Source organism: Vespula pensylvanica, chromosome 1, assembly GCF_014466175.1.
Source record: "Vespula pensylvanica isolate Volc-1 chromosome 1, ASM1446617v1, whole genome shotgun sequence".
NCBI lineage: Eukaryota > Metazoa > Arthropoda > Insecta > Hymenoptera > Vespidae > Vespula > Vespula pensylvanica.
Genome location: NC_057685.1, coordinates 19,058,420 through 19,083,149, shown reverse-complemented (window position 1 = coordinate 19,083,149; position 24,730 = coordinate 19,058,420). Strand labels below are relative to the sequence as shown.

At 41.3% G+C, this 24,730-nt stretch overlaps 1 protein-coding gene across 4 annotated transcripts in view; it reads right to left on the bottom strand.

Moving 5' to 3' along the window:
* The window catches only part of LOC122627860 (protein groucho-like), a 41,008-nt gene extending 21,773 nt beyond the window's left edge, over positions 1-19,235 (bottom strand). For 2 of the 4 annotated variants that reach the window (XM_043809678.1, XM_043809767.1), the window contains exons 1-2: positions 18,576-19,235; positions 239-302 (exon numbers count right to left, since the gene is read on the bottom strand). In XM_043809678.1, the coding sequence (XP_043665613.1) occupies positions 239-302; positions 18,576-18,616 (105 nt within the window). In that variant the 5' untranslated portion in view covers positions 18,617-19,235. Of the gene's footprint in view, positions 1-238; positions 303-1,462; positions 1,561-18,575 lie in introns of all 4 variants that reach the window. The other 2 variants (XM_043809589.1, XM_043809503.1) reach the window with 2 other exon arrangements.
* Positions 19,236-24,730: the final 5,495 nt, after the last annotated feature.

The window sequence follows — 24,730 nt, the reverse complement described above, 5'->3', positions numbered from 1 at the left end:
AGAGAGAGAGAGAGAGAGAGACAGAGAGAGAGAGAGAGATCTAACAAAAGGGAGACCAATGCAAAGTCTGCATGGTGAGAACGCAATTAATGTTAAAAAGTCTCGGTGGTTTAGCGGTTGAACGAGCATAATTGTACGGAACAGAACGTATATAGACAGGGCGAAAATGGAGAAAGCGAGAGAGGAAGCGTGCGCTCGAGTAAAATTAACTCAAAATAATGATTTTTCTACTACTTACCATCACATAATGCCGTTGTATCTCGATCTTGTCGGTTGCCAACTTTTCGCACTCCAGCTTCAATCTGAACAGAAGAAACCGAAAGGTTAAAAGCTCGGTTACGTCAAAATCATATATCTGTGGAATAGAACCTTAACGAAGGATAGGAAAGAAAGGAAAAGAGAAACAAGTAGAAAAAGAAAAGTTGAAACTTTCCGTCCGAACGTTTCTTCTTCTTCGATTCTTTTTCCGTTCTACAATTTTCTTTTTTTACAGCAATGGACGTAGAACAAAGGGTCTAGCCGATATGACGCGTACCGCGATACGACGATAGAAAGATACAAAAAAAAAAAAAAAAGAAGAAAGGAAAAAAAAAAGGAAAATGCAAGAGCGAGAGACAGAGAGAAAGAGCAAAAGGTCGCGGAAGTTCCGCCGGCGTATATCGAAGAGAGGAAAAATAGAAGAGGATAGAGATAAAAGGTAAAGTTCGAATGGTACGGGGGAACGTTGAAAAATGCAGAGACAAGCGGTAAGGTTTCCTCGATTTCGTATTCTCACAGAGAGGGATGAGTATAACCATCGTGCGCGTTACCTAAGGAAAAAGAGAGAGAAGGTTGTCTATAGGTCCGTATATCGCGGCATAGGTCTAGGAGAATAAAAAAAAAGAGAAAGAAAGAAAGAAAAAGAATATCGCGAACGCAAGAGTACCATTAAGCGTTCGTCGATAGCCACGTTTCGTCGTAAATCACTTATGGCTTCCGCGCGTCGCGTGCACCTCAAAGAAGAAGCCTGCTGCCGCCAGCTGCGTTTGTTCCCAGTCTCTCCTGCGCCTAGAACGCGCGAGCGCCTTCAAAAGAACGATCCATAATACGAAGCGAGCCCTCCCGACGATGATATACCTCTCTCTACCATTGCTAGCTGAGCTAAAGCTATGCTACGCTAAGCTAAGTTTAAGCCAAACTAAGCCGAGCCTAGCTAAGTTGAGTTAACTTCTTTTTTCCCTTTTCATTCGACGGATACAAGCCGGAAAAAGCCGATTTAAATTAATTATACGAATTTACGTTTCGTGAAAACTTTCATTTCATTTCTCCTACCAAGCGTACCTTCTCTCTCTCTCTCTCTCTCTTTTTTTTTTCTTTTAATAACTAGAGACGTTGCTTATTGACTCGTTCTGTATAAGGACAAGGGACGAAGGCCCACGACGGGCAAAAAAAAAGAAAGAAAAGGACGATGTGAACGACTCACGTGTGATACTGCGCTTGTAAGAAGCTAAACTCCTCTTTGATCCTGTCGCAAGACTCGTTCACTGTGAACTTGAATGGCTGGCCTGGTTGTGGTGGACCCTGGAAACAGAAACAAAAGTTTTTTTCTATTTTTTTTTCTTTTTTCTTTTTTTTTTTACAATTTTCTCCAACCAAATATCCGTTTAACGTTTTTTTTTATCCAAGTATCGTAAAACTTGATAATTAAGAAAAAAGGGGCTTAAAGAACGAGAAGAAAAAATATAATATAATAGAAAAAAAAGGAAAGAAAAGAGAAACAAAAGTAAAGAAAATGTATAAATAAATCGGAGAGAAATATTGTACATATGGAATGACGCAAGTACGGGCGGTCTTCCTCTTGCCAGTGAAATTCTCCGTGAAGGCGTCGCTTTGTCCGACATAATTCGATACGCGCGTACGAACGAAGAAGCAGCCGTGTCGTCGGTGGTTTCCTGCACGTCGAATAATTAATTCCGTACATCTGTTCGCTCGAGGAGTAGCGTGGGCGCGAGTGAGCGCGCTCGCTCGCTCGCTCGTTCGTTCGTTTGTCGAGAAAGAGAGAGAGAGAAAGGGAGAGAGAGAGAGAGAGAAAGAGAGAGAAAGGGAGAGAGAGAGAGAGAAAGAGAGAGTAAGAGAGAACAAGAGAGAGATAGATAAACACGTATAGACTCTCTCACCGCGATATCTATATGCTGTTACATAGGAGAAAGCGATACGAACACGTATAACAGAGAGAGAGAGAGAGAGAGAGAGAGAGAGAGAGAGAGAGAGAGAGAGAGAGAGAGAGAGAGAGAGAGAGAGAGAGAGAGAGAGAGAGAGAGAGAGACAGTAAGTGGAAACACGAGATCCAACGGTGGTATACTCTACCATAAAGAGGAAGAGAGAGAGAGAGAGAGAGATGATGGTAGGTGCGCGTGAACACGCGTGCACGCACGATTACCTCCCCCGTACGTGAAACTACACTGTCGTATGTAGTATACGCGGAACGACGAGCTAGAACAGAGTAGTAGAAGAGGAAGAGAGAACAAGAGAGGGGAGAGAGAGAGAGAGAGAGAGAGATAGAAGAGAGACGGAGCAAGTGTTAATTACACGTTTGCGGTGTCCGGGAGGATTACACGCTACAACCGAAACTATGAGGTTCTCGACTGTATATAGACGCTCGTTCGTGCACGTGCTTGCGAGTACACACACATACGTATACACATATGCATACATACGTAGGATATATATATATGTATATGTATGTATGCATGTATGTATATATATATAGATATTCGTATATTTGTAACGCGACCACTTGGACGCGCTTACAAACGCATTTTCGGCGACCTGTAGGATCGTTTCTATTCGACTTTTTGATTAAACTATGTCCGATCGTTTCGCGATTCAACGAGTTTCGAAAGAACAAAAAAAAAAAAGAAAAGAAAAGTAAAAGAAAGGAAAGAAAAGGAAAAGAAAAAAATTCTATTTTATCTACAATTTTTAAACGCGCCCGTCTAGAATTTAGATAACTGTTGAAAGATAAGTTGCTTGCTACGAGCATTTTCGAGGACTTTCGTGTCGAATAGTAGAAGAAAAAGAGAGAGAGAGGGGGAGAAAGAGAGAGAGAGAGAGAGAGAGAGAGAGGGAGAGAGAAAGACGGAAGAAGATCGCCCTCGAGTTAAGAGGGAGGTGCCTCTGCACCTCTAGTGACCTCGATCACAATCGAGCCGTTGTAATCGAATGAGATGGAAGTCCTCTCTTTCTCCTCCTTCTCCTCTTCTAACTCCTCCTCCTCCTCCTCTACTACTTCGGTTCAACCACCGACAAAGACTAAAAATCCATGGAAGAAGTCCGGTACTCTCGATATACACAAGAAGACCTTCTCACTCGGTGTCTAGTTCTGCCCTCTTTAGCGAAGAATTCTACTCCTCTTCCTCTTCCTCTTTCTCATCCTCCTCTTCATCCTCCTCTTCATCCTCCTCCTCCTCCTCCTCCTCCTCCTCCTCCTCCTCCTCTTTCTCCTCTCTATTTCTCTCTTTCTTTTCTAAATGGAACCTGCCAGCTGGCCCGTGCTGATCGAGTCATAATCGATCCTTCGGATCAAAAGTCCTCGGTAAAAGGAAGAATGAAAGTCGACGCGTACAGGTCTCTCTCTCTCTCTCTCTTTCTCTCTCTCTCTCTCTCTCTCTCGCTCTTCAGGTTCGACGAACCAATTTTTACATGATCAAAGGATTACACGGTTCAAAGCGTATTTCTTTTCGTTCGTTGCTACGTACATATGCTACGAACACAGACACACGCGCGCACGTTCCAACCCACATATCTCTTTATAAACAAATGTAAAATGAAAAATAAAAATAGAAAGGAGAAAAAAGTGATCGAAAGTTTCGATGGTACGAGAAGAAAATAAAAGAAGAAAGGAAGAAAAAAAGAAAGAAGGAAGGAAAGAAAGAAAGAATCGGGCAGCGATGTTTCGCTCGACCCAAAACGTTTCACTCGATAATTTTCCTTTGGATTACGTTAGATCTTTTAATCGACATTTGTTCCGAGAAGGATCGATAAAACTTACGTAAAGGATGAAAAAATCGTAATAAAAAGCGAGGATTTGTAACGGGAAACGTAATGTAATCGACTCTCGTTCGTAGTTAAATGTTTGGAGTAATACATACGTACGAAACGATTTCGTCGTTCGATTATTCCGTTCGTACGATCTCGTTCTGGATTACCCGATCGGAAGAAAATGTTATATTCTCGGTTAATTCTTAAACAGTAGGTATTACTAATCGTTAAGCCTTAGAACCGTTATATAATAATAGACGACGTAGAAGGGATCGAGTAAAAGCAATAAGATTGAAGGAGTCATTGGGCTTTCCACTTGGCTCGTGGTTACTCGCAAATCCACGTTGGAATTTAGAGAATCCTTGTGTCGCGCTGATACTATCGTTAAAATCGCTGGACCTCTCGTAGAAAGGAAAGTACAACACTAGGATGGGTGTCCTCTTGTTACGTCCTCTCTCTCTATATATATATATATATGTGTGTGTGTATATATCACACATACAACGAAGCCAGAGGCTTTCCAGCAAGCTTTGGCCAAGCTTCGGAACAGAGGAGATCCTGTGGTCGGAGATTACGCTGTCGAGGAGCAGTTGCTAAATTCTCGAGACTAAGAGGTGGATCGGAGAAGGAGGAGAATGGGCGAGACAATAGCTAGGAAAGGTGGAGGATGAGGATGAGGATGAGGACGAGGACGAGAAAGAGAAAGAGGTGGTAGAGGGAGTATAGTTAGGGTGACGGGGCGAGGAGAGAAAGAGGAACGAAGCTGCCCACGGACGAGGGAAGTTGCGGTTTTCGTGGTTGCCACGCGGTTGCGGCTTAGGCAAATTGAGATAGTTCGCAAACCACCGAGCAGCTGACCCCTACACCGTAACGCCAGAATGCCGCGACCGCTTCTACTGGGAGATGATCTCGCAGTCGAGAAGGAAACGATTAATACGCATCACTTCGTCAAGAGATAGGAAGGGAGGGAGGTGGGAGAGGGTTATGCCTGGAGTTTGCGGTTTCGCGATAGAAAAAGACGGGAATAATAATAATAATAATAATAATAATAATAATAATAATAATAATAATAATAATAATAAAGAAAAATAAAGTATCTACGTAGACGGTTGCGTAGTTTTGTGGTCAGATTAATCGATACACACACACACACGTCGATTTGTCCATGAAATTTCATTTCGCATTTCGATATTTATATACACGCATATCTACATCGTAATTCGTAATTCGCGTTATTTACCAACCTACCAATCTCGAATAATATCGATATTCTAAATTCTTGCTATCCGCGTCGAGATTTATCACGGAGGATCCAATGAGATTTGATGTAAGATTGACGATCTCGAAGATACGTTCCAGTAGTCGTAAAACGAAGGAGACATCGACGACGACGATAACGACGACGACAACGACGACGACGACGACGTAAGTAAGTAAGTACCTACGACGGAGGACACGAAAATACGGGCCACCGATCGAGTTTCTAACGAGATCAAGAAGGCTCTACCTCTAATTTAGTTACATCGACTTAGCTCGCGTATCCTTGCCTCGCTACACCAGCTTACTTATGCTAATTCGATAGAGAACAGAGGGATAGAAGTGACTCGCGGATAAGTCGACCTAACCGAATTCACCCCGCTCGTCGACGAGTCTTCTTTTGAACCGAACGTTTCGCATTACGTTTACTAAAGAGAAACACGTTCGTTATTCCCACATACAAGAAATAACAAACGAAAGAATAAGAAAATTCTTCGTAAAAATATCGTCGTAAAAAACATTTTACAACGCTTAATAATAATAATAAAAAGAAGAAGAAGAAGAAATCGTCGTAAACCCATATTTCTGTAGGTTCTTCAAATCGCTTCCGTAAAAGGTTTCAGAGAAACTCCAAAAGATACACGTTCGCAGATAGGATCGAAGTACAAAGGAGATAAAATCTTATCATTGGTTTTTTTTTCTTTTTTTTATTTATTCTTTTTTTTCTGTGGATCGTACTTAAGACTCAAACGAATGATCAATAAGTCAAATATAAACGATCCACTCGTCTATCGGTTTCGATTTATGTTTGCCGAGTAGATAAACACGAACGTTCTATCTTTTACCGTGACAAATCGAAAAGACAAAAATTCCATCGTTCGTGCGAGGAAGAAAAAGAAATTCGTAAGAATGATTTAACTGAGGGACTTGGATTTACGAAGGCAATAAAAAAATAAAAACGTAGAAAGTAAATGTATATTCAGTACCCGTAGAATGTCATAAATAGAAAATAACCGTAATTAAGCTAACCAATAAGAGTTAAGGAGAAAGTAAGACGGGTATTGGTTTATGGTCGTGATCCGAAAAGAGCGGTTGAGAGGCACTGACGGCAGGTAAACAGTACTGTATTGTATTTGTGTGCTTAGCCTGGCAAATATTAGCCACCATATCGCTTATGGTGCTTGTTGAGCGAGGGTGATGGTCGATAGTCCGTGTAGTGGGAAGGGTGGTATTGTAGGACCTTCGTTCGTTACGACTCCCTCTCTCGCGCTCTCTTTGGTCAGCCAGACTTCCGTTTGCGTGTATGTGTGTGCTCGCACACGCACACGTGCGTGCGTGTGTGATATGTATGCTGTGTGTGTGTGTGAGAGAGAGAGAGAGAGAGAGAGAGAGAGAAAGACGAGTGGGCGAGAGACGCGGATAGACGCTGTGTGATTCGTGGCGTGGCGTGTTTGTCCGTCCGCCCATATACGACTGTTTGTCCTTGCTCTCCTTGTTTGAAGAACGTCGGGATCCCGGTCTGTGCAAACTCCTCATTATTGCGAACAGTGTACACGGGCTATAGCGCGTGCGTTCGTGCGTATACAAGCGCCCTCTCCCTCTTCCTCTTCCTCCTCGATCTTTCTCTCGATCTTTTCTCTACTCTTCGCGTTCGACGAAATTTTTCTGTCTTCATCTTTTTCTTATAAGAAAGCAAAAAAGATAGAAAGAAAGAAAGAAAGAAAGAAAGAAAGAAAGAAAGGAAATCTTGTATTCGAGCATATAAGACATACTCGCACGTATCTATATCATCGACGTGTTCTATACGAATTTAGGGAAGAACGAGCCTACTGTAAAATGTAATTCGTACTTGCGATATACATTTAAAAAATATATATATATATTTGTGGTATGTTATATCCGATATATCTTATTTCCCTGGAGTATATACGATATTCAAAAGAGATAAGCCCAACCCCCTAACAAAACGAGAAACCGATCTTGATCTCGTTCGAATCCTAATCCAGGAAAAAGGGATTCTCCCTTTGGAATAGCATCGAGAATCAGAAGCACCGGTTACCCAAAGTAATTTTCCTCGTAAGAAGGTCGCAGGGGAAAAGAGGCAGGGGTTCGATTCTAAGGAGGGTCCAAGTACCGTTTCTCGAATTTAACCATTAACGCGGAAATTGGCGGCAGTTTTAGGGCGGTCCGTTCCAAATTGCCCGGAGCGAAAGCCCTTCAATTTCGTAGTCAATTCTATCCCCTTGGCGATAATCCACATCGTAGCCCATGTCTAAGAGAGAGAGAGAGAGAGAGAGAGAGAGAGTGAAAGAGAAAGAGAAAGAGAGATGGCCGAAGGGTTCCTGGCTATTCACAAAGCGACCCTCTTGTTCTCACTTCCCCTACTCTGATCTTTCTGTCTTTCGTCTCCTCCTCCCTTTCTCTCTCTCTCTCTCTCTCTCTCTCTCTCTCTCTCTATATATATATATATATATATATATATATATGTTTGATATTAAAAAATAAAATAATATTAAAAAATAAAAAAAAATACAAAAGTATATGTATATACATTTCTTAGTAATATATTACATTAGTTTTTTAATTTATTCCTATATAATATATTATATATTATATATATGTATCTTAAATATAAATATATAAAGAAAATTGAATCGAAACGTCCCCGAGAATTTGATATCAAAGCTATCCCAACGTTAAATAGGCAAAGTAAAATTATGAAAATATTACGTGTCCACGTAAATATATAGTTCTCGTTGTTGCTTTTCGCACCTTATAAATTAATTTCGCGTTAACGTAGACGACCATCATAGTTTCGTCTCTAATCTCCTCTTGCTAAACTCTTCAAACAAAGAAGAGAAACACGCGACGAAGAGTTAGAAGAGAGTCGACGAACGGTAAGGTAACCATTCGATCCGAGGAAAGATAACGAGTGTCAAATATGTGCTCTGATAACGAGTCTCCAAATAAGTTTTACCCCCTAACGTCGTTCTTTCTATTGTTTGTCACACGTAATCTCTCGAATTTAAAGAAAAGTGGGGACTAATCTTTCGTATGTACACAGACCACACACGCGGCCGCGCGCGCGCGTACACACCAGGAACGTGTGTAAATAGAAAAATTCCACTCCCCCTCTCTCTCTCCCACCCCTACCCCCAACGAATAAATATCGAATCAATTCGGAGAACTAGATCGCTTTTATTTCAAAACTATATTTCTTTGTTTCCGCGATACAGAATAGTCAATATTATTAGAGTAGATCTATTTTCCAGTTCGGTATACACACGTACGTATTATGTACAAATGCATATATATGATATATATATATATATATTACGTATATAATATAAATATGTATACACACACACACACACACGGAGAGACACGGAATCGAATTTCTTATCGCGTTTCATTGTACAAGTCGGAGAAAGAAACATTGTGTTTAAATCTCGTGAAAAAAAATACGAGAAGAGAATGTGCCAAGGAGAATATTCGCACACAAGTTTCTCGTCGGCATTCGCCTACTTACAAAGAGAAGAGAAGAAAAAGAGAGAGAAGAAGAGGCGGCAAACATCGAGGAAGGAAAGGAAAGGCGAAGCAAAAAAAAAGAGGCCCGGCATTTGGCTAAAAAAGAAGGACCACGGAGTTGGTACAGTGTAGGTAAGCTTACGAATCGGTTCCAGGCACTCCTTTGTTCGTCGAGACGTTCTCTACGAAGGAAGGTCTCCCACGATGTGACAATGGAACCATTGATTCCAACTATGGTGAATGGCCGGTCTCGCGTACCTTCCTAAAATTTCTCGATATTTCTCTTACGATAAACATACACGCACATTATATATATATGTGTGTGTGTGTGTGTGTGTGTGTGTGTGTGTGTGTGTGTGTGTGTGTATGCACAGTCGTGTGTATATATATATATATATGCTGCACTGCTTGTAAGGAACTTATTCTAAGGAATGCGGATCGAACACGTTTGTCTCATTCTTTCCTCACCTTTAACTTTGTTTGAAATCTTTCTCTCTTTATTTTTTCGTTTTCACCTTGTCAAACTACAAGGGGAAAATGAATAGATTCTATTTCTTGTTCATGAGAATATTTCCAAATTAATCCTATAGAATATTAGCTGAATGAAAGATCCTTCTTACCTGTCGATCCTAATCCGATGTGTATATACGTACATATTGGAGGTATGAAGAAAAAGGGAAAGTAAAAGGGAAAGTACCATTCTTAACTATACTATAAAAGTTATACATTGTAAAGAAAAATCCGATCATAAAAGTTGCACGTTAAGGACGAGTAAATGTAATAAATAACCGATAAGAAGGAATTTAAGCTAAGTTTATTTCTTATTCTTTTTTTTTTTTTTTTTTTTTACAACACGGATTAACGATATCGAATGCGGACATAAATTAAAATAATTCCGGTTAATTATCTACGACCGCAGTAGACACCGATACTACAAGCTATCTTTCAATATTCCTTTCCTTTTTTTTTTCTTTCTTTCTTTCTTTCTTTCTTTTTTTATTATTATTATTATTATATATATCCTAGACTAGACGTTTCCTCTTAAGCACGAATGTTATTTCGGTAGAAACCCACTTAAACCACTCGATGACTGTTTACGCGTTAGAGGAGTCTTCTAACGAAAGACTTGGAATACATAGAATCGTCACAATTCCGATGAAACGAGCCACAAAGAGAGTGTCGGGACTAAACTAGCAAGAGAAGTCTACGATCAAAGAGAGGTAGACGACTTCTCATCTACGTTCGTTTGAGTTAGGTCTTAAAGCTAAATTATTTGGCGGAATTCCAAAACTATCTTTCTATTTTCCGGTCACCTATTTTTGCGTTATAGGTTGTTCTAGCTATTATATCCTATCTCCTCTTTTAAAGTTACTTAGACTCGCCTTATCTTCTTGTCTTTTTCTTTCTCTCTCTCTCTCTCTCTCTTTTCTTTTTATTTATTTTTTTTTCTTTCTTTTTTTTTTTGTAAGAGGAAAACATCTTGCCTCCCATTCTCGTTTTCAAGCTATCGTCTGAGAATGTGTTTATCGTGTCGTTAAAAGTGTCGACGACGTCGACCGTTACAAAATAAATTCCATCGTACTTTTCGAGCGTATAATGGAACGCGTAGAAAAAAGAAATATAAACGTCGTGATAAGAACAAAAAATTATGTGTGTGTGTGTATATATATATATATATGAAATTAAGAAACTCGGGAGCAAAATAAATACGTCTAATCGTTCGAAATTACTCGAAATAGAAAAAGAGCTAACGATTAAATGGGCGATTAGAGAAGCGATTAGCCGAAAACATGTTGCCGATACGAGATAAATCGAAAGGTTCTCGCTTGGTCAGTGAAAAGCGGTCTTCCGGTCGATCGCTTACGACCGCTCACGAACCAATTTCGACGGACGATAGATAAAGTGAGTGCCTCTCCAGATTCAGAGATACACACGCCTACGAGTATCGCGAATGGCGATAGAAATATACGTCGTTATTTATGTTATGTATGTATATATGTAAGTACATACGTTGATCGAGTGCCTCGACGATTTTGCGAGAGAGAGAGAGAGAGAGAGAGAGAGAGAGAGAGAGAGAGAGAGAGAGAGAGAGAAAGATACGACGACGAGATAAAAAAAGCTTTACTCGAGTGAGATTTCTTAAGAATCAGCCTTCAAATTTCGTGAAAAGGTTACTACAACGGATTTATAAATTTTATTCCTTGACCCACTAGCGTTCACTTGAAACAACGAAAGGAACAATTTCTCGGCCAAATTTTCATCTTCTCAACGCTAATATTTCCTTCTCTTTTTTCTTTTGTTAAATAAACAAACACGTTCCGCCGAAGAAGAAAAAAAAAAGAAAAAAAAAAAAGAAAGAAATTATTGACAGATATCCATATGATTCATTTAGCGTTGAAAGATAATCGACTGTGAAACGAGTTTAGGAAGGAGTCACGTAAAATATTTGTTTGAGTCATTTACCTTTCCTTTCTATCTTTCACTCGGTTGGAATGAAATTATTTTCCAGGAAAGTCAAACGGAATCTTGACTACTTCGAAAGAGAGAAGAAGATCTATCTGTCCGTAAGAAAGAGATCGATGGGGGTTGCTCTCGATGTTGGTGATGGTAGTAGTGGTGGTGGTGGTGGTGGTGGTGGCACTTTTAAAGAGGCGAGAATAAAGAGAGAAAGAGAGAGAGAGAGAAAGAGAGAGAGAGAGAGAGAAAAGAAAAAGGAAAGAAGAAAAGAAGGAAAGGAAGAAGGAAAAAAGTAGACTCGATAGAGAGCGAAGGACGAGGAGAAGAGAAGAGCCGTTGAAACTTTCCGCCTGGAGTTTCGTAATGATCGACGGGCCGGTTTGTCCGGAAATAATATTTGTACAGCTTGTACGTAAACAACCCTGGCGGCCCTCCAGAGCGCCAATAACACCGCCTGTGTCAACTCGGTCAAGCAGCTAGCTCCGGAGACGGAGGAGTACGCGCGACCTTAAAATGAGTCACGACGATGCCAACAAACGAAAAAGGTTATTATGACGCTCCCGTTTTCAAATCGAATGGCGCATATCGAAGAAGAAAGTCTTTCTCATTTCCTTTTCGTACGATAAACCCGACGAAGTCGTATCGCGATAAACCTTTCGATGACGCGTAAAGAACCGATAAAGAACTTTTCTCTCCGTCATACGTATCTATGTACATACGCGCGTGTGTGTGTATTTTTTCGAGATCCCATCGATCATCGGGTCGATCACGCGATCGATCCTCTTCTAAGGAATTCGAGATACGTGAGAAGCAATAATAACGATAACTCGATCAAAATGAATTAAACGTATACGCGAATGTGTGCTCGTGCCCGCGCACGTGTGTGTTCGTGTGTATGAACAACGTTTATACATGTAGAACTAGGAAAGAGTTAAAGCCTGGTTATCATCGACGAACAACGATCGTTATCGCCGTTCATTCGTCTCGAGATTAACGAACAGCGGTGATTCGAGATCGTTTTTCCCTCTCTTTTTTTCTTCGTCCTCCTCCTCCTGCTCCTCTTCTTTTTCTTCTACCTCCCCTTCTCGTCCATTAAACTCGACAATTTATCCGAGCAGTTGTGCGTGCCAGTATATTCTTCGATTTTACAAACGAGTTGCGCGCACTCGGAACACTCGTTTTTTCTTTTATATATATATATATATATATATACACATATTACATACTCGTATGTGCGTTTATGTATGTAGGTGTTATTCGATTGAACTCGATGTTGTCGTGAGTTATTTTTCGGAGTCGACTTGTTTTAAGATAAGCGCGTTAAGATTATGCACGAGCACGAAGTCGTTCGATAAACCCGCATCGATTCGAATTCGTGACAGTTGAGAGAAAACGATAGGAGATAAAACGTAGCTTAAAACAACGTGATATCGAGAAGCGTAAAGAAGACTTAAAAAGAAAGTAAAAAAAAAAAAAAGAAAGAAAGAAAAGAAAAGAAGGAAAGAGAGTTATCGATCATCGAATATCGCGGGGGATTCGCTACGTTACGGGAATAACCGACGATTTATTGAGCCTCTTATATTTGCTTATACAAAATCGTTATACAAACAAAAGATTAAAAAGCAGCTTATGATAATGAATCTTTTATTTCGTTTGTTGATTCGCGACGAAAAATTTGTAACACGATTTGTAACGAAATTTAAAAGATAAACTTCCTTTATGAAATTAATAAAACGAACCAGAGCTTTTCAAAGGATGTTGTTAGTAAAAGAGAGAGAGAGTGGGAGGGAGAGAGAGAGAGAGAGAGAGAGAGAGAGAGAGAGAGAGAGAGAGAGAGAAAGTGATAGATACGTGCAAAAAGAGATGAATATAGAAATAGAGAAATACAGCGAAGTGAGCGAATAGCCGATGATCTCCGTTCGAGATCGCAACGACGCGGCTATTTTCACGTACGCGAGATTTACAATAGCCGACGATTACGTGCGACGCGCTTCGCTTCATTCCGCGGTACGATTCATCCCGTGTAATTAACAATGCATATTGCGGTCTCGTGCGGAAGCTTGCGGCCACGCGGGCCTCGAATTTCGTGCGATTCTCTCTCGTGAAACCTCACTACCCCTTCAACCCCTCTTTATATATACATCTCTCTCTCTCTCTCTCTCTCTCTCTCTCTCTCTCTCTCTCTCTCTCTTTCCACTATTCACCATTACTCTCCTCTCTCTCTCTCTCTTTTCTCTTCTTCTCTCTCTTTCTCTCCTTTCTCGATTTCAATTTCATCCTGATCCTACCGATTATATTCTCTCTGCTATGCTCTCTCAGTCTACTTCTATTTCTGTCTTTCTTTCATTTCATCACACACACACATATACGCGCGCGCACGTTCCTTCTTTTCCCTTATTATATTACGTATCACCAACGAACAATTACGAACTTCACCGATGCACCCTTTCTAGAACTTTATGTACCTTTATAAGCACCGGAAATCTCTCCCTTTCTCTCTCTCTCTCTCTCCCTCTCTCTCTCGCGGTCCTTCAATTATCGTGCCAATTTCGTCGAAGCGAGAAGATCGCGTTTCGGTATGTTATCTCACCGTCGGGAATGTTTGCACGTGCCAGTTACGTGCCGCTATGCTTTTCCATCCTCGTTTCATCGCGTTCGAAATTGCTCGAAACGGGGAATCGTCGTCCCGCATGTAGATACACATGGTACGACGAAGCGCAATATACCCGTTCCGACTTGAATTTTTATTTTTTATTTATTTATTTTTTTCCAAATAACTCGAAACCGATGGTGCACGAGGTTACATACGTGTGTATTTCTTGTCGATCGGCGGAAATACAAAACGAGAATAAATAAATAAATTCTCGAAATTTCGTCCTAACGAAACGTAATCAAATCTTCTCTCTTCGACAAGAGTACCCAAGTATGGAGATGAGGAATACAAGGGAGTGTCCGTGTGTGCGTGTGCGCGCTCAGAGAAAGAGAGAGAGAGAGAGAGAGAGAGAGAGAGAGAGAGAGAGAGAGAGAAACAGGCAGAGAAAAAAGCGAGTAACGATAGGTCAAACAAGCGGAGAAACGCGATGACAATGGCGAGCAAATATGGCGGACGATGTCGAAGCCGATCGTAGTCCAGGTCATTTTTTATTCCGAAGAGCGTGCACCTGTGTTTACATTGGAGGCACTTGTCAACAATGCACCCTGCGCTTTCCCTCGTACGTATTCCGACTCGAGTCCCACCCCTGCTCTTCTCCCCCAACCGTGTTCCGAGTTAGAGCCAGGAACCCCTCTCTACAAAAGGACACTGTCAATTTTACAGGCTTTCGTGCGAGTTAATGGGATTACCGGATCAATCTGTAAAAAGTTAAGAGCGTGCTATATCTTTTACTATTTATAATCGATACAAGCGGACACCGGTTCGTCTAATAACGAACGAAATAACGTTTTATCTCTAATAGAAATAATTCGCATTTCTCTTCGACAACATATCGACTACGACGCTTTTATCACCCTGGATAGATAGAGTACAACGCAAACGATTTTGTCGATCGGCAAGGTGCCTTCAGGATCGAAAGTGGGATGCCCGCCATTTTCAAATATATCACGGCGACAGAATCAAATTTAAAATCTGTCTCCTCCGTGTTATCTCTGTGTATCTCTTTTTTTTTTTTTTATATACATATTTTTTTATTTATCTATCCAGTCATCCGTCTATACTTTATACAGCTTCAGTTTGATATATATATATAAATTTTTACATTATTTGTATATACGTATAGACATATATGCGCACGCACATGCATATATACGTATATATATATATATATATGTGTGTGTGTGTATAAAGAGAGAGACGGGTAATCGTTCATCTACGGCGTTTGTATATGCGGTGACGCGCAACGCGGTGCACGGATATAACGTAATTGCGGATACACCAGAGGTACCAGAGGGGGTGCTGTTATCGTGCGAAGCTCGTTCGCGACCTATACATTTATTCTCGTCCTCTCTCCACGCTCTTTCTCCTTCCCTACCTCTTCTCTCTCTCTCTCTCTCTCTCTCTCTCTCTCTCTCTCTCTCTCTCTCTCTCTCTCTCTCTCTCTCTCTCTCTCTTCCTCTCTCGTCCGTTCCACAGGGGGATGCTGTTTACGGTCGAATAAAAATTTGCCCGCCGGCCAAATATTTTTCCGTCGTCGCCCTCGCTCGTTCTCGCCGTCGCTTTTTCTTCACCCTTGGTTACGCATACGCGTATACACGCAACGTACGAGTGTATACAACATACATATACATACGCACGTAACTTATTTTCGTCGCGTTTTCTCCGGTTCCTCTCTCGAAAGACGTGAAATGAAAAAAAAAAAAAGAAAAGAAATGACAACTCGCTTCGATCTCGTTAGTTAGTTAGTTAGTTAGTCGCAAGAGTCCTTTTATAACGCGTCTACGGTAAATGTGACGTAGAAGAAAAAAGACGGAACGAGCTCGCACACGCACGATGCACGCATTCTCGCCTCGTCGTCGACGCGAGAAAAAAGATTCGAGTGAGTTGGGAGAACCGTCGCCGAACGTGAGTTTAAAAACTAAAAAGAGTGAAACGGAAGGAGAAAATAAATACGCCCGATGAATTCGTTGGTACATAATACCTAACGATCTAAAAAAAGAATCGTTCTGTGTGTTTCGCTCGTTCCCTCTCTCACTCTCTTTAGACATCCTGCGCCACACGAAAAATCGTCAATATTTGCCGGATCGACGTTTTTATTTCAGCGGAATGACATCGATAGGGGAGAAAAAAAAATCGTGTAGCTTCCGCTCTGACAATACTGCCTATATTTCCCCCTCCCAATTCTCCCCTCCCCTCCTCGTTCTCTTCACACCACCCTTCGTACTGGTCCAGACCGGTCCGTCGTGCTTCGGTTTGGAAACGTCACGCTCGAAGGAAACGTAAACTATCGGTCGTCGAACTCGAGAGAGAAACTGAGAGAGAGAGAGAGAGAGAGAGAGAGAGAGAGAGAGAGAGAGAGAGAGAGAGAGAGAGAGAGAGAGAGAGAGAGAGAATTACCACGTTAAAAAAAATTCACATTCGTGTCTCGTTTCTCTCAATGAAATATTTACCGAATGAGTCGACTATGTATATTCGCGAAAGTTTCGCTTGAGAATAAACCGTTGTAAAGGCACGTTGGTTAGACGTAACGTCAAAGGAACGTGTATTATTTAAGGACGAAAACGTAAAGGATTACGTAGACGTTACTCGTAAGATAATTGAGTTTCGAGAAAAGACTCGTAAAGACTTGGAACTACTATCCCTCGGAGAAGAGAAAATCGTGGTTGGATTGATCGGTTAGGTGGAAGCCCTTGTAAGGCTTGTAATTTCTTCGACGATCTTTCCTCTTCGTCCTTCTTGAAACGAAGCACGACGTAAGTACCAACTTACGTCGTAGATCGATAAAATCGTGTGGTTGTAGACTTCGTGGATGGATCGAAAGGACCCACCACCGCGTTAAATGCTTCGCGAAGCGTGGAGATAGTTTTACGCTTCGACGCCGATATAATAATACTCGAGTATTCGAGAACGATCGAAGGATCCTTATACTTCGAGACGGTCGATATTCGATTTAGCGATCCGTACACTAATATATATACGTTTGTTTGCTAGTTTGTCTTTCAAGTAGATAAGGACTATTTGCGAAAAGAAACCTAAAGAAAAAAAGAACTACGCGTGTAGCGAACACATTGAATAGGGCTGGACGTAGAAAGAAAAAAAAAAAAGAAAAAAAAAAGAATAAGTAAGAAACAAAAAGGGATTTAAAAAGAAAGAGAAAAGATTAAAAAGGAAGAAAGAAGAAGAAAAATATCTCGTAGGAAAAGGCCAAAGCGCGATAAAATTATCCCGAGTTAATGACTGCCGAGAAGAAGAAGAAGAAAAAGAAGACTCGGTCGTTGTGCACGCGCTGCTTCGTGTACACGTAAATTGGCCGTTGGAGGAGGAGGAGGAGGAGGAGGAGGAGGACGGCTTAAATTCCGTTTGTAATCTCTATGCTCGACGAGGCGGTATACCGAGGAGGAAACCACAGACTACGAAGCAGAACGTTGCGATCCCGAGTAGAACGCCGAGGATACTTTCACGGTTGCTTTGTATCGATAATCGCTGGATATTAGTCGAGAGAAGAGCTCGGTCATGAGCTAGACGCTTTGTAACCGGCCCCTCGATATACCGAGACCCATCTAATATTATTTCCGAACGAACCTTTGGTCGTAAAAAAAAAAGAAAAAGAAAAAAAAAAGAGGAAACAGGGAAAAACAAAATAAAGAGAGAAAAAAGAAAAACAACAAATTTTTCCTTCTTCCAGGTTTCTCTAGGACTTTCGATTCGAGAAAATAATTTCACATTGAGCACATACACACACGTAACGACATAACAAACAATACGAGATAAGTTTCTCCCCGTGTTATTTTTGTTATTATCGAAAGAGAACTGAAAGTTTACTACTCGAATCATTTTTACGAATTGATTTTTTACCGACGGATCATTTCGAACGTAAAAATGACGAAAATACGTCTAATCGTTTCGACGATAATAAAACGTCGTTTACAATTCATACGTAATTACGTACGTGCGCGTGCAACGTACGTGGAGTACCGTCGCGTGATAAATGATTCGAGCGTTTAGCAAAAATCAGTCGAATAAAATCGTTCGGTTCTTCTCTCGAGTCGACGGAAACGAACGTAACATACATTTTAGAAAGTACGAACCACTTTGCTTCTCGCGACGATGACGACGACTCGGGAATCTCGCCTTTGAAAGTGCGACACACGTATTACGGAAGATATATTGCTTAAGTTTACAACGGTTTAGCTAATCATCGAGCTCGTGCTCTCTCGTACGATAGACGAGAGTTATTAGCCGACGGGCTCGTAAATTTCTTAACGAAATAGCCTCCTTCTATCTTCTGCGCTTTGGATTCTCAAGCAGCCACCTGTATCAGAACTTTACGTAAGTATACTTCGCATTGAGATCGAAAGAAAAGATAAACGATTTTCTCTCTCTCTCTCTCTCTCTCTCTCTCTCTCTCTCTCTCTCTCTCTGTCTTTCTTTTCTTCTCTTTCTTTATTTCTTTCAAGTCGACGAGCAAGGTCGAAATTGCTTCGTCAACGACGTCCTATCTTTCGATAATCGTTTAAAACCACGGTCGATGATCGAGGAACAGACAAAGAACGAAAAAGGCAAGGGAGGGGGAGGAAAGAAGAAGAAGAAGAAGAAAAAAAAAAGAAAGGACGCAAGTAAAAAAAAGAAAGAACAGGCAAAGTAAGTTTCGAGCACTTACCGGGTGTCGTGCCGCAGCTGCCACGGCCACAGCTGCCGCATTTATGCCGGCACTGGGGTACATCTTGTCGCGAGAATTCCTCAAAGAGGCTAGGACGAGGCCGCGGCCTTCCTTGGTGCCTCCACGTCGTTGCCGTCGGTGTTCGCGATCGTTTTTCTCTTCTTATGTCACCGTTCTATCCTCCTCAAGTATATCCAATTGTATCCCAGATCATAGCATGTATGCACTATTATTCACCAAGGTAAAAATATCGTAGGAAAAACGAAGTAACCAATCGAGTTACTTCCTTTTCACGCGCTTCGATCGCACACGCACTGTACAGCTCTTCTTCTTTTTTTTTTTTTTTTCTTTTATTTCACAAAAAGATGCTCTCTCGTACGCGCACTCACACAAACGCACTGTCGTCCCGTTCCTTTTACGGGAATTCACCGAATAAAATGTGCTTTTCTTTTTTTCTTTTTTTTTTTTTTTTTCTTTACCAATGTGAATTATCCTTCCTTCGAACGAACGAAATAAAATCGTTTACGAGAATGAATCACGTAGATGTAAAGCACCAAAGTCGTTTAAACTCGCACTCGCAACTTTTACGCGCACGAACGCGAGACCAAGCAACGATCCTTCCTCCACGGCGGACGGGTATCAACTAATCAACCGCAGACTCGAGAAGCACCTCCCCACCATCGCTCCGCTCTCATCCCCTCCCACCGCTCGCCGCCGAACCACGTGGTCTCGAGCTTATTCCGACCTCTCTCTCCCGCTACGCCACACTCTCTCGCTAACCCTAACCAGACGCGGATCGTTTCCACCGAGTGCCCCACGCTTTCGCTCTTTCTCTTTTTTTTTCTTTTCTTTCTTTCCCTTTCTATTTACGACCCTTTCTTCGTCGCGTTTTCTTAGAAATTCGAGCATTATTATCGAATATTAGTTTAGGTATAAGTCTAGACGTAAGTTTAGATATAAGATTAGATATAAGTATAGATTTAAGTTCGGATATAAATAATAGAATTTGCAATTTTTAGAAAATCGATTTTTTTCTTTTTTTTTTTTTTTTTTTTTTTTGGAAATACTCTATTTATTAGTCGTACTTTAAATGAATAAAACGATGTATTCTCATTTCGCGCGAAGATTTGCCCTTTGGGGGATAGATTCGACGTCGAAATAAAGGAAAATCCGTTTCTCTCGCAGTCCCCTACGTTTTTCTTTCCCCTACGAAAAGTAATTCGTCATTCCGTTGGAGAGCTCGCCCTTTTCCACGCTCGAATCTATCTCGTTCACGCTGACGAATCTTCCGTATTCGAGTTAGGATCTCTCTCGTCCGTATCAGCCTGCAGCAGCCTTACCACGTTTTCATTTTCGCTCTTACAAGCGGCCAACCGTTTCATCCTCCCTCTCTCTTTCTCTCTCTCTCTCTCTCGCGCAACTCTCACCCTTCTCGTTGTCTCGCTAACGACCGAGACTCTTCCTCCTTCCCTCTTTCAACCCCCGTTTCCTACTCTTGTTTCTTTCACGAGGGACAAGCGTATTTCTACGTTAGGACGAGTCTACCCGCATACACGACGCACAGAAAGAGAGAGAGAGAGAGAGAGAGAGAGAGAGAGAGTAATTCAACCCTCTTGTTCGGTACGGTGCAACCTTCGACGACCTCTCCGTCTCGACCCTCAACAAACAGTTATTATCACTCTGCCCTTTCCTGCGCTCGACACGGTGATACTTAATCTTGCCGGCTATTTCGTGGCACCGCCGCGGACGAGACGCGAGAAGAAAACGGACGAAAGCAACGAAGCTAAAATACTCGTCTCGTCGTCGTTCTAAATTTAACCGAGGTGTACTACCCATTTATCGAGCTATTCAAAAAATTCCACGCATTAAGAGAAAATAAATTGCGAGTACTCAAGTTCGTATGTACGTACATTTCCTCGCTAAGTTTTATACAATAATAGTTAGGTCGTTATCGTATAGTTTTATCTTAGCCTCTGTGTGCGAACGCGTCTAAACAAAACGGCGTTTAGTTCGACCTTGCATCGAAAAACCACTTTGTTATCGCTCTTTTCTAGGTTCGACAAATTCTTCTTCTTTTTTTTTTTTTCTTTTTTCTTTTCGACGTCATCATAGCTACGCGACACTCATAGTTCCGTCAAAGTTATTCATCACCGTTAAACCCGAACGACGATAGCGTTGATTGCGTTCTACTTGGAACAGATAAAAACAATGTATAAGATCACGTAAGTTTACAAGGATTCGCAAACATATCGTAAACGTAATGATAGGCTAGTACTCGAGGAGAACAACACAACGACGATGACGATCGTTATATCGTCGTGGAAAAATGTCGCCGTCTGTCGAAGCTCTATCGACACGTAAATTCTTCCCCGATATCTCTCCCACGACTTATCGACGTGTCGTACTCGTCGTACGGATAAAGCTTCGAAAGAATTACTTTATCTCTATCAGATATATTGTACATATAATACATACGTGTATACGTACGTACATACACGTATACACGTATAGAGGGCGTATTAAAGGTAAGATAAGAGTTATCGGATTGTTGACTTCCGAACGAACGACTTCTCGATATATCATCGTTCAAGTAGATCGTTCTAGTCATCGACTATTTACGTTTGTAATTCACTCCGCAAAATTCCGCTATGGATCTTTATCCGTTCTTTAAGAGCCGTATAATAGATCGTGATATGCGTGATAAATCATAAAGAAAACACAAAGGATCGTACTTTTAATACGTCGTTTCTCTATCCGAATGAAGACATTTTCCAAAGCATTATTACGACGATCGTTTTCATCGAGAAACATTTCATTTCGATCCCGCGCAATCCCGATCTTAACTCGAAAGAGAAATGTTAAAGTTTACGTGACACTTTTGATAGCCCGACGCGTATCGACCCGGTGGTTATCCATCGTCGCTCGACGAAGTTCATTTGTGCGAAATTTTTAGATTTCGCAGTTACGGTTCGAAGGTCCATCGTACGAGGCGAAAAAAAAAGGAGAATAGAAATCGTTTCAACGTTTGCATCGACGCTCGTATAAAATTTCGTCGGACGCCGATCGTACGTGTACCCTCGGTCAAATATATAGCGTATTAGCACGTGCGCGAGCTTTATCCGTGAGAACGTATTTTTAGTCTCTCGTGGATAAAATCAAATTCGACGAATGGTATATAAATGGTGGTACCTAATATCGATGTAATATAACTAATGATATATGATATAATCAAGTGACACAAGTAACACGATAGAACAGTATCTAATGGTAACGTAATATAATTTCAAAATTGTATCTACTTTTTTCGAAATATCGTTCGTTCGTCCTTCCAAATGCATGACGTTCGAAGATCAGCACGAGTATGACTTGAAACAAGTCCGACGTCTCGGAAATGTCAGATGGAAACTTTAGAAAGGATGAATTCGTTCGTAAAGTCGCGTTTCAATGTAAACGGGTATCGTCGTTACGAGCGTCGAACTCGATGGACCGACGTAACGTGGCAAACGTATGAACTTCATCTCGCCCAGTAGGAGAATATGTTGCGGATATACCTATGTTCGCTCTCGTTGTATCCGTATTTGTATACGCGTATGTGGAATATTGTAGGACGTGTGGGAGAGAATGTAGTTGTACGTACGTGTGTATGCACGTATGTATGTATATGTAGGTAGGTAGGGTGGCGCGTCATTGGCAGCGTCATTGTGCTCCGCACCGTGCTCCCGTACATACGTAGCTACGTACGTACATACGTATAGAGAGATACATACGTGCAGTTGCCTTGTTGGAAAGCGTGTTTATTGGTTAATTGCATCATTCTTGCCAAGTGCTCGGCTGCCAATTGGCTCGGCCATCAATCGGTGCGTGGTAGGTACACGTCCGCTCGATATCCGACGAAAGCGTTTCGCGTTACAGAGACGTCAGGATCGTATTTGATCGTGTTTGCACCCACGCGCGAGATACTCGTCGATCGTCGATAGTTTACGAAGTATTAACAAAAATTTCGATCGCATGACGCGTCTTATTAGATATATATATATTTACGCATTATTTTTAATACTTTCGAACGTACCTTCCGTACTTTTACCTTTTTTCAAACTCAACGTCGCAAAACAATCCCTTAACTCGACGATAGAATTCGAAAATTTTCATCTATACGTTATGACAAAAATACTTTGAACGCGGTTGCATTATTTACAAGTGTTCGATAGATGTAATCGTCCTCGAAGTAGGACGAGAAGACCCTCGTGAATTTTTGATAGTAGCAGCTAGTGTATCAGATTACACGCTACCTCGTTTAATAGATCGATCGTTGCGGATTTTATCGTAGAAACGTTCGACTTCCAACTACTACGCGAGTTTATTCGCGAAGAGACTTCTCAAAACTCTCCGGTAGATTCGCGTCATCGATATTTCATATTCTTGTTTCCGATCTTACGATAAGGATCGTTTTATTTCGAAATATATATCTATCTTGTAAAGATTAAAGAAGCTTCGTAGGTCGATCCTTGGATATCCCAAGAGAATTATTTTTATAATATATATTAACGTTTAACTCTCGTCTGTTCTCTGTTCCATAATCAACTTTGTAGATACGTAGATAAATACATATATCGTAATTGTTATGCGTAAGAGGCATATGATATCGGTGCGAATCAAAAGGCATTATATTCGATAGGAAGATCGTAGTAACACAATGATATCTCTATAGAAAGGTATAATAGGAATAACAGATATCCGAACATTCGAAGAGGGAAAATCTTTAGCGAACAGCGAGAGTATCCTTCTCTCTCTCTCTCTCTCTCTCTCTCTCTCTCTCTCTCTCTCTCTCTCTCTCTTCTGCATGGATAATACACGTGTAGAAATATCGGTCGGTAGCTTTGACGATTAATCATCGATAGTTCGTTAGCCTTCCACCACGACGGATGGAAAACCTCGTGGAGAGAAACGATCCGATATGTTGTATCGAGTAGAGTCGCTCGAATCGTATCTCTAAAGTCGCTTTTGCGGAACGAAACTCGTTAACTCTTTCTCTCTGTCGTTCCACTGTCGCGTAGCTCTGAACGGCTCGACGATAAAAATATTCTTCTATCAGTATTGCTCTTTAACATTTTTTTTGTAAATTTATCGAACGAATGGTGGGCCTATTAAAAGCCGATAGATTTTTATCATTTCGAATATATAATGTAAAGGGAAATAAATCATTATCTATCTTGTAATATTTTCTTAATATTTTCTTGAAAAGACAGACTGACGGACAAACAGACAGATAGATAGAGAGAGAGAGAGAGAGAGAGAGAGGGAGATGCTTGGTGATGAGCCAAGGATGATAAACGGAGGCTTGGAACTCTACTCCCAGGAACGTAGTAGTATGCGTCGTGTATCGAAAAAAATACGTTGCCATGCGGTAAACTCTTAACAGGGCGCTCTACCGTAGCGGTGAGTATAATATAAAAGAGCGAACGAGCGAACAAGAGAGAGAGAGAGAGAGAAAGAGAGAGAGAGGGAGAAGGCATTATAAGAAAGGAAAAAAAGGAAGGTGGAATGTCGGTGGAAGCCGAGGACGAGGGTTTTCGTCGCTGCATCGAAGCGGGGCGAAATGACATTACGTACCGCGAAGGCGCGATGCAGAAAAAGCTCTCGAGCCTCGAGCGACGCTTCGTCGTCGTCGTCGTCGACGGTAACGAAGAGAAGGAAATGGAGAGAGAGAGAGAGAGAGAGAGAGAGAGAGAGAGAGAGAGAGAGAGAGAGAGAAAGGGAGAGGGAGGAGGAGGAAGGGGGAGGACGATGGCGGTGACGACGACGACGACGGTGGTAAAAAAGCGCTCGAAAAGTTCCGCTATCCAGCTCGAACGCTCTCGCCCGGATTCGAGCCTCGTGATTATATTCCTCTTTCCCTTTCTCTCTCTCATCTCTTCTCCTCATCCACTCCGTGTTACGTGCGTGTGCCGCGTACAGGTTAGTTTGACAAATTTTTCTCGACAGATGCTACCCTCTTTGAAAAAAAAAAAAGATTCAAATTTTCGTTATAACGTCTGGACAAGCGAATAGTTATTGAAAATGACTAGGTGCTTTTTAGTTAATATAGTTTTTCGTCACTTTCCTTCGTTCTTTCGTTTCTTTGATAACAAATGTTTAGACCAGATTAGACGTTGTGA